General features: G+C 44.3%; 1 protein-coding gene across 2 annotated transcripts in view; it reads right to left on the minus strand.

The window, feature by feature from the left end:
* Positions 1 to 2,940: 2,940 nt before the first annotated feature.
* LOC143769699 (disintegrin and metalloproteinase domain-containing protein 9-like) overlaps positions 2,941 to 13,609 on the minus strand; it is a 74,084-nt gene continuing 63,415 nt past the window's right edge. Inside the window, exons 21-23 of one of the 2 annotated variants that reach the window (XR_013214465.1) lie at positions 7,700 to 7,749; positions 4,967 to 5,728; positions 2,941 to 4,808 (exon numbers count right to left, since the gene is read on the minus strand). Coding sequence is in view for 1 of the 2 variants with exons in the window: in XM_077258484.1 (XP_077114599.1) it covers positions 5,638 to 5,728; positions 7,700 to 7,749 (141 nt within the window). In the remaining variant the exon portion in view is untranslated. Of the gene's footprint in view, positions 5,729 to 7,699; positions 7,750 to 13,609 lie in introns of both variants that reach the window. The other variant, XM_077258484.1, reaches the window with a different exon arrangement.

Below are 13,609 nucleotides of genomic sequence, written 5' to 3' on the forward strand. Positions count from 1 at the left end.
CTTCAGTGTGAATGTACAATTTTCATAGTCATGGAAATATAGAAAAATCTTTAAATGAGAAGGTGTGTCCAAACTTTTGGTCTGTACTGTGTATTATTATTATTATTTATTTATATAGCACCATTAATTCCATGGTGCTGTACATGAGAAAGGGGTTACATACAGAGTTACAGATATATATAGCATATGGTCCAGACCACATGTGCACCTCCAAACAATAGTGTAAAGGATGCACGGATATATATGTAAACAGTTCAGTGCAACAGAGAATATATATGAGAACCAAAAAAGAAAAGCACTACAAGAACCCATAAAATACAAGAATCTTTATTAAATAACCGTAAAATCAGAAACATAAAAGGGAAAAGCAAGATTGAGACAATGAACACCAGAAAAACGTGGCAATGTGGGTCCCAAAGGACAAGCTATACAATAGGAATTAGTTCGGTACATAAAGTGCACTGAAGTGCTGCACATTAAAAGTCCAAATAGTCAATGAGAGTGCATGGGTATATCAAAAGTTAAGAAGCATAAGTGCAAGAAAATAACCAAAGCATACACTCATAAGCTAACAAGGATAATAAATAGTCATTATAGTACCTGAGGGAAACCACACCGCCACGAGCCCCAACGCGTGTTTCGGCGCGATGCCTTCTTCCGGAAGAATACTTACATTCTATTCTTTATATATCCTAGTGTGATCTCCCCTACTTAATACATCACCCAAGAAACTTCTGCAGCGTCCGGCCAATATCCTCAATATACAACAATCATACGCTCATGATACCCAAGCTCTTCCTCCATTAGTTATTCTGCCAGGACTTCGTAGTGAAAATGTATATTTTTAAAGGAAATCTATATAATTTATATTTTATCTACTGTTCAGTGAGACCTATGCACAGAAAGACAAACTGTAGCAAGATTGTTTTATTTACATAGCAGGTATATTTGTAAATATTAATTGATACATTTATTTGTTTTCTTACATGAAGGTACAAAACAGGATATATTAGAGACCTTGTTTTAAATATAGAAAAATAAAATAACTTTTACTGTATGAATAAAAGGAACCAGCTTTCCTAATCTCATATACTGTGAGAAAGTGTAGCCTGAATTCTCCGCATACGTCTCTATGAAGAGGAAATACTAAGAATGGGAGCTGCCCTATAGTGATGGGGATGAAGCAGAAGCCGTAAAGGAGAGACGGGGTGATAATATCCATTGGGGTTAACAACATCGAATGTCCTCACAAAATGGGAATCGGACATATGCGCCGATGGGGCCATTGTGAGAATAGACCCTGTGAGAGGGAAGGGGCCAATATCCAAAAGTGTTAACAAGTAAGGCTAGGTTCACATTGCATTAGTGGGTGATCGCTAACGGACAGCGTTGCACGGCGAAAATGTTGCAATTAACGCCGTGCAACGGGTCCGTTAGCGCACCCATTGACAGCAATGTAAATTTCGCCTGCAGCGCATCACTAGTGCGTGCCTTTTTTGGCTCGCGCTAGTGATGTGCCGTTCTTCTGTGACGCGCCCGAGGTCCGTTCCCCGCTCTCGCAGATCGGGGATCTGCGAGAGCGGGGACGTTAACGCGACCCCTGAACGCGGCCCCTAAATAAACATTGCGTTAGCGCAATCCGCTAGCGCTAAACGGATTGCCCTAACGCAATGTGAACCTAGCCTAAGGTGAAAGGTGTAAGAAAAGGAGTGAGTGAATAGACTAGAAAGATCAAAGAGGAGACTAACTGATTACAGTTTTTATCCTAAAATGTCTTACAGAATATAAGAGATCTAGAGGTTAGGAGGGAGGAGGGAGAGAGCTGTGATTGAGAGAAAATAGGGAATATTGAGCTGACGTAGAGTGTTGTGAGTGTTCTAGTTTTTTAAAAAGTGGTGAAGAATAAAAAACTAACACCAAGAGGTGAAAAAGTAGGAAAAGATCTTACAAAATTAAAAGGTTTTTTTTAAAATATAAATGTGAAATGAATGAGGTATATAAGAGCCAAAAGTGGAGGGTTGGAATAAAAATGAGGGAAAAAAACGTACCGAGATATAGTTTTGTGAACAGTCTGGATCTTTAAAAAGTAGGGAAGAATAAGTTGGGAATAATATGACTAGATAGAGAAGGAAGGAAAGTTTTTTTCTCTTGGCAGGAGTGAATTAAGGGTAAGATATGGAACTCTTGGAGTAGCGCTGCTCTGTACACTACTTGCTCAGTATCGTGTGCTTCTGTGCCATTCATGTGTTACCACCAGGCTTTTATACCGCTATCTGTAACCATTAGTAAACGTCAGTTCCTTTCTCAACTACTACTGCGCCTCCTGTTTCATTTATTGTAACACCGAGGGGTAAAGCGCGCACCTCCATGCAGCCGCCAGGGAATAGTACCGCATGGAGTCACGACCGCACACTAATTTTGTCACCACTGTTTTCGGTGTGGTAGGCAGTGGACCCCCGGCCCACCACTAGGGAGGGAGGCAGTAATCAGAGATTCCTCCTACACCTCAGGGCTCATTCACACCACCGTATTTTCGATTTTCGCAGCTTTATTTAGTTGGGCAGTGCAGATGAGCGATTTTTCAGCATGTGAAAAAATAAATTTCAACTTGCACTAGTTTTTCCATAAATCAGATGAGACTCACCGATGCCAAAAATGTGTCATTTTACAGATGCACCGATGATCTGCTGCAGTCACCACGTGATATCGTTTATGCCAGGAGACACAGTAACCATAGGAGTCCAGACACTCTTCTCTCTGAAGACCTGGGTCTCCTAGCATCTCTTACATTTTATGTCTGTGCTATTATCTAGTGTTTTCAGCAGCTATAATGCTCCGCGCCATCAGATGGTCTGCTGAAGGTCTATGGACTACAATAAATGTACCATGTGATTGGCCTAAAGTGCCTCTAAAATAAAGTAAAAAGTCGAATTAACATGTGGAGTCTGAAATATTGTTTTACTTTCTTATAGTCACACACAGCATTGTACAGGATCATAATTATATTTATTTTTTACATTACTTAGATATAGTACCATCATCTTCTTCACCTCTATACACAGATTGTAAATGGTCACATGGCTTACTTATTTCTGTATCCCACAGCCTCGAGGAGATCAATAGTACATCGGCTGTGTAAGTATTTGGCTGACGGACATTTTATTTTGATGGCCAGCATCAGAGAAGTGACTATGTCCAAAAAATAGGGTCCAACACAAATAGTTGTCCGTATAGTGCCAACAACAGATTACAGTCTACTGATACAAAAGTATAAATCCTACTAATCCCTACAACAAAAAATCCATACAAGTATCATACTAATGTGCCAGGCACTAAGAAACTCTCCTATTGCAGTGCCAGCCCTAAGAATATTTGGTGCCCATGCAGTTGTGATGAGATTGCCAGCCACATAACAGCAATGCCATTTTGCCTATGCAATTGTGACAACTATACATTAGTTCCCCAGTTCATCAGTTAGTAAATGCGGCACGTGCCATCCATGAATCAGTGCTCATCAGGGTCAATATTAGAAAGCCCCAGCAAACCAAACACAGAAGACATTACCCCATTGGTTGATCAGAAGCAAGTGACATCACAGAGGCAAAAGCCCATCATGTGCAAGCAGCCAGTGACATCACAGAGACAGAAGCCTATCATGTGCAAGCAGCCAGTGACATCACAGAGACAAAAGCCTATCATGTGCAAGCAGCCAGTGACATCACAGAGACAGAAGCCTATCATGTGCAAGCAGCCAGTGACATCACAGAGACACAAGCCTATTATGTGCAAGCAGCCAGTGACATCACAGAGACAGAAGCCTATCATGTGCAAGCAGCCAGTGACATCACAGAGACAGAAGCCTATCATGTGCAAGCAGCCAGTGACATCACAGAGACAGAAGCCCATCATGTGCAAGCAGCCAGTGACATCACAGAGACAGAAGCCTATCATGTGCAAGCAGCCAGTGACATCACCGAGACACAAGCCTATTATGTGCAAGCAGCCAGTGACATCACAGAGACAGAAGCCCATCATGTGCAAGCAGCCAGTGACATCACAGACAGAAGCCTATCATGTACAAGCAGCCAGTGACATCACAGAGACAGAAGCCTATCATGTGCAAGCAGCCAGTGACATCACAGAGACAGAAGCCCATCATGTGCAAGCAGCCAGTGACATCACAGAGACAGAAGCCTATCATGTGCAAGCAGCCAGTGACATCACAGAGACAGAAGCCTATCATGTGCAAGCAGCCAGTGACATCACAGACAGAAGCCTATCATGTGCAAGCAGCCAGTGACATCACAGAGACAGAAGCCTATCATGTGCAAGCAGCCAGTGACATCACAGACAGAAGCCTATCATGTGCAAGCAGCCAGTGACATCACAGAGACAGAAGCCTATCATGTGCAAGCAGCCAGTGACATCACAGACAGAAGCCTATCATGTGCAAGCAGCCAGTGACATCAGAGAGACAGAAGCCTATCATGTGCAAGCAGCCAGTGACATCACAGAGACAGAAGCCTATCATGTGCAAGCAGCCAGTGACATCACACAACCACTATATTTTTAAAGAAGCAGTCACATCACAGATAAAGAGTCGAGCAGAATGATTCGCAGGAACCTGCTCCAGAGGCCATGTTGGTAGTCTGTGACCTCTGCAAACCTCCTCCTTCCTGCCATCCTCTTCTGAGTGGTAGACTTGGTACAATGTCATACCGCAACGGTGACATCACGACAGGTCTACTAGTCAGAAGAACTGCCGGCGAATAGGAGGAGGGTTACAGCAGAGGTGTCAAACTGCATTCCTCGAGGGCCGCCAACAGGTCATGTTTTCAGGATTTCCTTGTATTGCACAGGTGATAATTTAATCACCTGCACAGAATGATTCCAGCACCTTGTGGAATGCTAAGGAAATCCTGAAAACATGACCTGTTGGCGGCCCTCGAGGAATGCAGTTTGACACCTCTGGGTTACAGGGCTCTCGTCCGGTGACCTTGGACCACTAACATGGCCACTGGACCAGGATCCTGCAAATCATTCTGCTCACCTCTAACCACAGGTTCTTGCGTTCCTCAGAAGCTAGAGATATCACATAGGTTTGTGTTTCAGGAGTATAATACAATAAAAGTCGTATGGCACAGAAATAACGAAGATTTCACATTATATATCGTATAACATTTATATATATACAGCTTCTTAAAACGGATCTTATAAAAGTGCATTTTTAAGATTTTGTTATGTAGCAGCTTTCATCGTGATTCCTTCATCCCGGTTATGTCTTGATAATGTGGTTCTCAGCTCTTAACGATGACTTTGTGACACTGTATGGGTAAGTTCATTCGTTGGGGGTGATGCCAAGGTTTTCACCGTGTGGCAAAAAACACCCATGTTTCACTGTTTTCATTGTTTGCCACAAAACTGAGGCACTGCTAGACAAGTCAGCCCGCGTGGCAGAACCGCTATGTGTGACCATAGATCATCAGTGCTACGCCCAAGGCCCAGGGATTCTAGCTCAGCAATTTGGCACTTATTGTCCCCAGCGGGATCTTTGGCAAAAATCTGAAAATCAGGTTTTGTTCCTGAGACTTCTCAGTGATGACGTTGAGGTGCTCGAGTGTGAATTGTTGTCAGAAGTTATGTGGCCACTGGCCAGTTATACTGTGGGACTGTCGACGGCTGAGGAGGACGGGAAGGTGGCGGAGGTCTGATGGGCGCCACTGGTTGTCTGCAATCGAGACAAAAAAAGTATTAAAATTAACCTGAAACATATTGTAACATCTAGGCGATGATCCCATAATGAACTCTTGATGAGTTTTTGATGTTGCACATTTTCTTTACCATTTTTGCCCCCATTAATTAGAATAGGTTACTTGCAGTTTTTCGAACATACGCAGTGTAAAAAAACTCACCAAAAACGCCTGGTGGGAACATAGCCTTATTTTTTTTCCTTTCAAACAGATCTGTCATTAGGTTTCATGAAAAAAAACTGCATACATTATTAAATAAATCTCTTAGACCTGATGAGACTGGTGTGTTTATTTTAAGTCAGATAAGCTACTGTCTATAATCCATTCTGAAAGCATTCCTGACATTCAGTGAAACCTTTCAGATAGCTTTATACAACTATTCTAAACGAGATGTTTTTAACCTCACCTGATCTAATAATGTATGCAGCTTTTATCATTAAGTTAATTGATAAATCCCTTATAATAGGACTTAAGATATCGTCAGTTGATGAAGTTAAAGCCTTTTGTACTTCACCCAAGCCTGCTCAATTATTGCCCTTGGCAGAATTGGCCATTAAATTGGGTATCCCATATTTGTGATTGTTGAGGGTCTTGAATATATACTACTAGAAGACCCCTTCTACCCATTTCAATGTATCTCCAGACACAATGGCTTATCTGTCTATGTGCCAAAATGATTGAATGGGGGGATGCAAAGGCCACTATACACATTAGATTAATGTCGGATAAAGCTGCCAATACAAACAAGTTTAGCCAACTGTCCAATGTGTCTGGGGGCGCCGGCCGACTTATGGTCGGGGGAGATGTCGATTAGACATGTCCGATTTTGGAATGCCGATTGCAATGTTCTCCCAGAGATAAGCCACCAGCTGACGTGTCAGTCGGCGACTTTCTGATAGAGAACGCAGGAGCACTCAGCAGAACGAGTAGAGAGTCGGCTGAGATGGCTGTCGGACGAATGATCATTTGGCCAACAGCCATCTAATACAGTTGTGGTCAAAAGTTTACATACCCCGGCAGAATTTTTGCTTTCTTGGCCTTTTTTCAGAGAATATGAAAACACCAAAACTTTTTCTCCACTCATGGTTAGTGGTTGGGTGAAGCCATTTGTTGTTAAACTACTGTGTTTTCTCTTTTTGAGCGAACTTTTGAGCACAGCTGTAGGTATGGCCGGCCTTAGACCTAAGGGAAGACGTATAGTCTTTGTAGGATGTGCAGATGAAAAAAGACCATGGGGTAAAGTTGAACTATTTGACGCACAGGACCCATGTTGGTAGTTTGTGGCTATCAGACCAGAGCCCTACGAATCTCCTCCTACGTGTCAGCATCGCCGTTGCCTCTTTTGATTAGTAGGCCCATGAATGTGTCATGCCGCAACAATGACATCGTGCAGAGTCTACTAACCAGAAAAGGAGCCAGTGATGGCGGCAAATAGCTGGGGGTTTACAAGGTTCTGGCCCGGCAGCCAAGAACTACCATTTTGTGGTCTCTGGACAAGGGTCTTGGGAACCATTTTCCTCAACTCTACAATGGGGATTTAGCCTGACTCCTCATTTACACTGTGTATTGTGACAGGAGACTCTAAACCCTGTCAGTGTTGACCCCAGCTCTTCATTTTAAGGCCCACAGCTGCCCACACATAACACGAAGACATTGGCCACATTTTTAGGTATCACTGAATGCTATAAGTGCATGTGCAGATACAGGCGCAAAAGTTGACATAGGCGGGGAGAACAGCCGGTTTAGTTATCAGGTGACTGACGCCAATTCATTCCTATGGATGCAGAGACCGTCGTCATATCCTCAACAGTATAATACTAAATATTTTCTACTGTATATTTCACTTTTACTATTTTTAAGTTTAGATGCCGAGCTGGTAAACCTACTCCAAATCTGTTCATTCCTGTGCAAAAATAGAAGCAAAAAGTAATAAACTAAATGTGACGAACCTTTGAGGAAAGTTATGTGATATAGTAAAAACGTCAGAGAAAGGCTTGTCCTGCAAAAATAAACAAAACACCTTATAGTTTATAATGATAAAACCAGAATTCATTTTTAAATACCTTTAATTAGTAAATTGCACTCATTTAGTCAAAATAGTATGAAGCGATGGCCACTGCCTTGTTAAACTGAGAGAAACCGTCTTTGTATGCTAAAAGAAATATGTGCTCTCAGTGGGTATTCTGATCTAATACCGGAGACGCCAGGAGTGCTGAGGTAAGAAGAGGCTGCTCACACTGCTGTCCACCCTGTCTATCTGATCTAATACTGGAGACACCAGGGGTGCTGAGGTAAGAAGAGGCTGCTCACACTGCTGCCCACCATGTCTATCTGGTCTAAAACTGGAGATACCAGGTGTCTGAGGTAAGAAGAGGCTGCTCACACTGCTGTCCACCCTGTCTATCTGATCTAATACTGGAGATACCAGGCGTCTGAGGTAAGAAGAGGCTGCTCACACTGCTGTCCACCCTGTCTATCTGATCTAATACTGGAGACACCAGGGGTGCTGAGGTAAGAAGAGGCTGCTCACACTGCTGCCCACCATGTCTATCTGGTCTAATACTGGAGATACTAGGTGTCTGAGGTAAGAAGAGGCTGCTCACACTGCTGTCCACCCTGTCTATCTGATCTAATACTGGAGATACCAGGCGTCTGAGATAAGAAGAGGCTGCTCACACTGCTGTCCACCATGTCTATCTGATCTAATACCGGAGATACCAGGGATGCTTAGGTAAGAAGAGGCTGCTCACACTGCTGTACACCCTGTCTATCTGATCTAATACTGGAGATACCAGAGGGGCTGAGGTAAGAAGAGACTGCTCACACTGCTGCCCACCATGTCTATCTGGTCTAATACAATACTGGAGATACTAGGGATCTGAGGTAAGAAGAGACTGCTCACACTACTGTCCACCCTGTCTATCTGGTCTAATACTGGAGATACCAGGGGTCTGAGGTAAGAAGAGACTGCTCACACTGCTGCCCACCCTGTGTATCTGGTCTAATACTGGAGATACCAGGGGTCTGAGGTAAGAAGAGGCTGCTCACACTGCTGTCCACCCTGTCTATCTGGTCTAATACTGGAGATACCAGGGGTCTGAGGTAAGAAGAGGCCGCTCACACTGCTGTCCACCCTGTCTATCTGGTCTAATACTGGAGATACCAGGGGTCTGAGGTAAGAAGAGGCTGCTCACACTGCTGTCCACCCTGTCTATCTGATCTAATACTAGAGATACCAGGGGTCTGAGGTAAGAAGAGGCTGCTCACACTGCTGTCCACCCTGTGTGTCTGGTCTAATACTGGAGATACCAGGGGTCTGAGGTAAGAAGAGGCTGCTCACACTGCTGTCCACCCTGTCTATCTGGTCTAATACTGGAGATACCAGGGGTCTGAGGTAAGAAGAGGCTGCTCACACTGCTGCCCTGTTGTGAACTATACTTCTTGGCTCCCTCTTGTGGTCACTAGTGATTTGGCACTTGGATTGTCTTTTACCAGGTTGGTTCTCACCTGCTTCGTTAGGCCTGGGGTGTTGCTATTTAAACTTCCTGGATTCTCAGTCCAGTGCCTGGCATCATTGTAATCAGTTCATTTCTGTTTGCTCCTGTCTTCAGGTCCTGGTTCCTTGCAAGATAAGCTAAGTCCTGCTTCCTTATTTTTGATCATTTGCATTGTTTATATTTTTGTCCAGCTTGTACAAAATGTGATTCCTGATATCGCTAGAAGCTCTAGGGGGCTGATATTCTCCCCCCACACCGTTAGTCGGTTTGGGGGTTCTTGGATATTCAGCGTGGATATTTTGCAGGGTTTTTGCTGACCATATAAGTCATCTTACTATATTCTGCTATTAGTCAGTGGGCCTCTCTTTGCTAAAATCTAGTTCATTCTTACGTTTGTCTTTTCTTCTTACCTCACCGTTATTATTTGTTGGGGGCTTGTATTACTTTGGGGTCTTTTCTCTGGAGGCAAGAGAGGTCTTATTTTCCCTTATAGGGTTAGTTAGTTCTCCGGCTGGCGCGAGACGTCTAGGATCAACGTAGGCACGTTCCCCGGCTACTGTTAGTGTTTGTGCTAGGATCAGGTATATGGTCAGCCTAGTTACCACGTCCCTATGAGCTGGTATTTATGTTTGCAGACTTTGCTGTAATCTCTGAGATCCTTTGCCATTGGGATCATAACAGTATGCCAGGCCTAATGAATAGTTAATGCATTGCAGAAGTGGGATTAAAAGAAAAGGAGTTCTGAGTTTTTTGTTTTTTTTTCTCCTCTTTCTTCCTTCCCCTTTTTCTCAGAGTGGCTGTAAGCTTGCTGCAGACATGAATGTTCAGACCTTGAGTACTAGTGTGGATCAGCTTGCTGCACGAGTGCAGAGCATTCAGGATTTTGTTGTTAGCAGTCCTGTGTCTGAGCCTAAGATACCTATTCCTGAGCTGTTCTCTGGAGATCGATTTAAATTTAGAAATTTTAGGAATAATTGTAAATTGTTTCTATCTTTGAAACCTCGTTCGTCTGGAGATTCAGCTCAGCAAGTTAAAATTGTTATCTCCTTTTTGCGTGGCGACCCTCAGGATTGGGCTTTCTCGTTAGCGCCAGGAGATCCGGCATTGGCGGATGTTGATGCGTTTTTTCTGGCGCTCGGATTGCTTTATGAGGAGCCTAATCTTGAAATTCAGGCAGAAAAAGCTCTACTGGCTATCTCTCAGGGCCAGGATAAAGCCGAAGTGTATTGCCAAAAATTTCGGAAATGGTCCGTGCTTACTCAATGGAATGAATGTGCTCTGGCCGCAAATTTCAGAAATGGTCTTTCTGAAGCCATTAAGAATGTGATGGTGGGTTTCACAATTCCTACAAGTCTGAATGATTCTATGGCGCTGGCTATTCAGATTGATCGGCGTTTGCGGGAGCGCAAATCCGCTAATCCTCTGGCGGTGTTGTCTGAACAGACACCTGTTTCAATGCAATGTGATAGAAACCCCGATCCAGCAATGCAATGTGATAGAATCCTGACTAGAACCGAACGACAAAATCATAGACGACGGAATGGGCTGTGTTTTTACTGTGGTGATTCTACACATGTTATATCAGCATGCTCTAGACGCCTAACCAAGGTTGTCAGTCCTGTCTCCATTGGTAATTTGCAGCCTAAATTTATTTTGTCTGTGACTTTAATTTGCTCATTGTCTTCCTACCCTGTTATGGCGTTTGTGGATTCAGGTGCTGCCCTGAGTCTTATGGACTTGTCGTTTGCCAAGCGCTGTGGTTTTGTCTTGGAGCCTTTAAAGGTTCCTATTCCTCTCAGAGGAATTGATGCTACGCCACTGGCGGAAAATAAACCGCAGTATTGGACACAAGTGACCATGTGCATGACTCCTGAACATCGGGAGGTGATTCGTTTTCTTGTTCTGCATAAAATGAATGATTTGGTCGTGTTGGGTCTGCCATGGTTACAGACCCATAATCCTGTTTTGGATTGGAAGGCTATGTCGGTGTCGAGTTGGGGTTGTCAGGGAATTCATTGCGATTCTCCGCCGGTGTCTATTGCTACTTCTACTCCTTCAGAGGTTCCTGAATATTTGTGTGACTATCAGGATGTATTCAGTGAGTCCAGGTCCAGTGCTCTTCCTCCTCATAGGGACTGTGACTGCGCAATAGATTTGATTCCTGGCAGTAAATTTCCTAAGGGACGATTATTTAATTTGTCTGTACCCGAGCATGCCGCAATGCGTTCTTATGTCAAGGAGTCTTTGGAGAAGGGGCATATTCGTCCATCCTCTTCCCCTATTGGTGCGGGATTCTTTTTTGTGGCCAAGAAGGACGGGTCTTTGAGACCTTGTATAGACTATCGGCTTCTGAATAAAATCACTGTTAAGTTTCAGTATCCTTTGCCACTATTGTCAGACTTGTTTTCTCGGATTAAGGGTGCCAAGTGGTTCACCAAGATAGATCTTCGTGGTGCGTACAACCTTGTGCGCATTAGGCAGGGAGATGAATGGAAAACTGCATTCAATACGCCCGAAGGTCATTTTGAATACTTGGTGATGCCCTTTGGGCTCTCTAATGCTCCTTCAGTGTTTCAGTCCTTTATGCATGATATCTTCCGGAAGTATCTGGATAAATTTATGATTGTTTATCTGAATGATATTCTGGTTTTCTCGGATGATTGGGATTCTCATGTAAAGCAGGTCAGGATGGTGTTTCAGGTTTTGCGTGATAATGCTTTGTTTGTGAAGGGCTCAAAGTGTCTCTTTGGAGTGCAGAAGGTTTCCTTTTTGGGTTTTATTTTCTCCCCTTCTGCTGTGGAGATGGACCCAGTCAAGGTCCGAGCTATTCATGATTGGACTCAGCCCACGTCTGTTAAGAGTCTTCAGAAGTTCTTGGGGTTTGCTAATTTCTACCGTCGCTTTATCGCTAACTTTTCTAGCGTTGTTAAACCTTTGACGGATATGACCAAGAAAGGTTCTGATGTGACTAGTTGGGCCCCTGCAGCCGTGGAGGCCTTCCAGGAGCTGAAGCGCCGGTTTACTTCGGCGCCTGTTTTGTGCAAGCCTGATGTCTCACTTCCCTTTCAGGTTGAAGTGGATGCTTCTGAGATCGGTGCTGGGGCTGTTTTGTCGCAGAGAGGCTCTGGTTGCTCTGTGATGAGACCATGTGCTTTTTTCTCTAGGAAGTTTTCGCCTGCTGAGCGGAACTATGATGTTGGTAATCGGGAGTTGTTGGCCATGAAGTGGGCATTTGAGGAGTGGCGTCATTGGCTCGAGGGTGCTAAGCATCGTGTGGTGGTCTTGACTGATCACAAAAATCTGATGTATCTCGAGTCTGCTAAGCGCCTGAATCCTAGACAGGCTCGTTGGTCATTGTTTTTCTCTCGTTTTGACTTTGTGGTCTCGTACCTGCCTGGTTCGAAGAATGTTAAGGCTGATGCTCTTTCTAGGAGCTTTGTGCCTGACTCTCCTGGAGTCTCGGAGCCAGCTGGTATTCTTAAAGAGGGAGTAATCGTGTCGGCCATATCTCCTGATTTGCGACGTGTGTTGCAGAGATTTCAGGCTGGTAGACCTGACTCTTGTCCACCCGACAGACTGTTTGTTCCTGATAAATGGACCAGCAAAGCCATTTCCGAGGTTCATTCCTCGGTGTTGGCAGGGCATCCGGGAATTTTTGGTACCCGAGATTTGGTGGCTAGGTCCTTTTGGTGGCCTTCCTTGTCACGGGATGTGCGGTCATTTGTGCAGTCCTGTGGGACTTGTGCTCGGGCTAAGCCTTGTTGTTCTCGTGCTAGCGGGTTGCTTCTGCCCTTGCCCGTCCCGAAGAGGCCTTGGACACACATTTCCATGGATTTCATTTCTGATCTTCCGGTGTCTCAAGGAATGTCTGTCATCTGGGTGGTGTGTGATCGTTTTTCCAAGATGGTCCATTTGGTACCCTTGCCTAAGTTGCCTTCCTCTTCCGATCTGGTTCCTTTGTTTTTTCAGAATGTGGTTCGTTTGCACGGCATTCCGGAGAATATCGTGTCCGACAGAGGATCCCAGTTTGTGTCCAGATTCTGGCGATCTTTTTGTGCTAAAATGGGCATTGATTTGTCGTTTTCATCTGCCTTCCATCCTCAGACTAATGGTCAAACGGAGCGAACTAATCAGACACTGGAGGCTTATTTGAGATGTTTTGTTTCTGCGGACCAGGATGATTGGGTGACCTTCTTGCCATTGGCGGAGTTTGCCCTTAATAATCGGGCTAGTTCCGCTACTTTGGTTTCGCCATTCTTCTGCAACTCTGGTTTTCATCCTCGTTTCTCCTCGGGTCATGTTGAGTCTTCTGACTGTCCTGGGGTGGATTCCGTGGTGGATAGGTTGCAGCGGATTTGGAAT

Source organism: Ranitomeya variabilis, chromosome 4, assembly GCF_051348905.1.
Source record: "Ranitomeya variabilis isolate aRanVar5 chromosome 4, aRanVar5.hap1, whole genome shotgun sequence".
NCBI lineage: Eukaryota > Metazoa > Chordata > Amphibia > Anura > Dendrobatidae > Ranitomeya > Ranitomeya variabilis.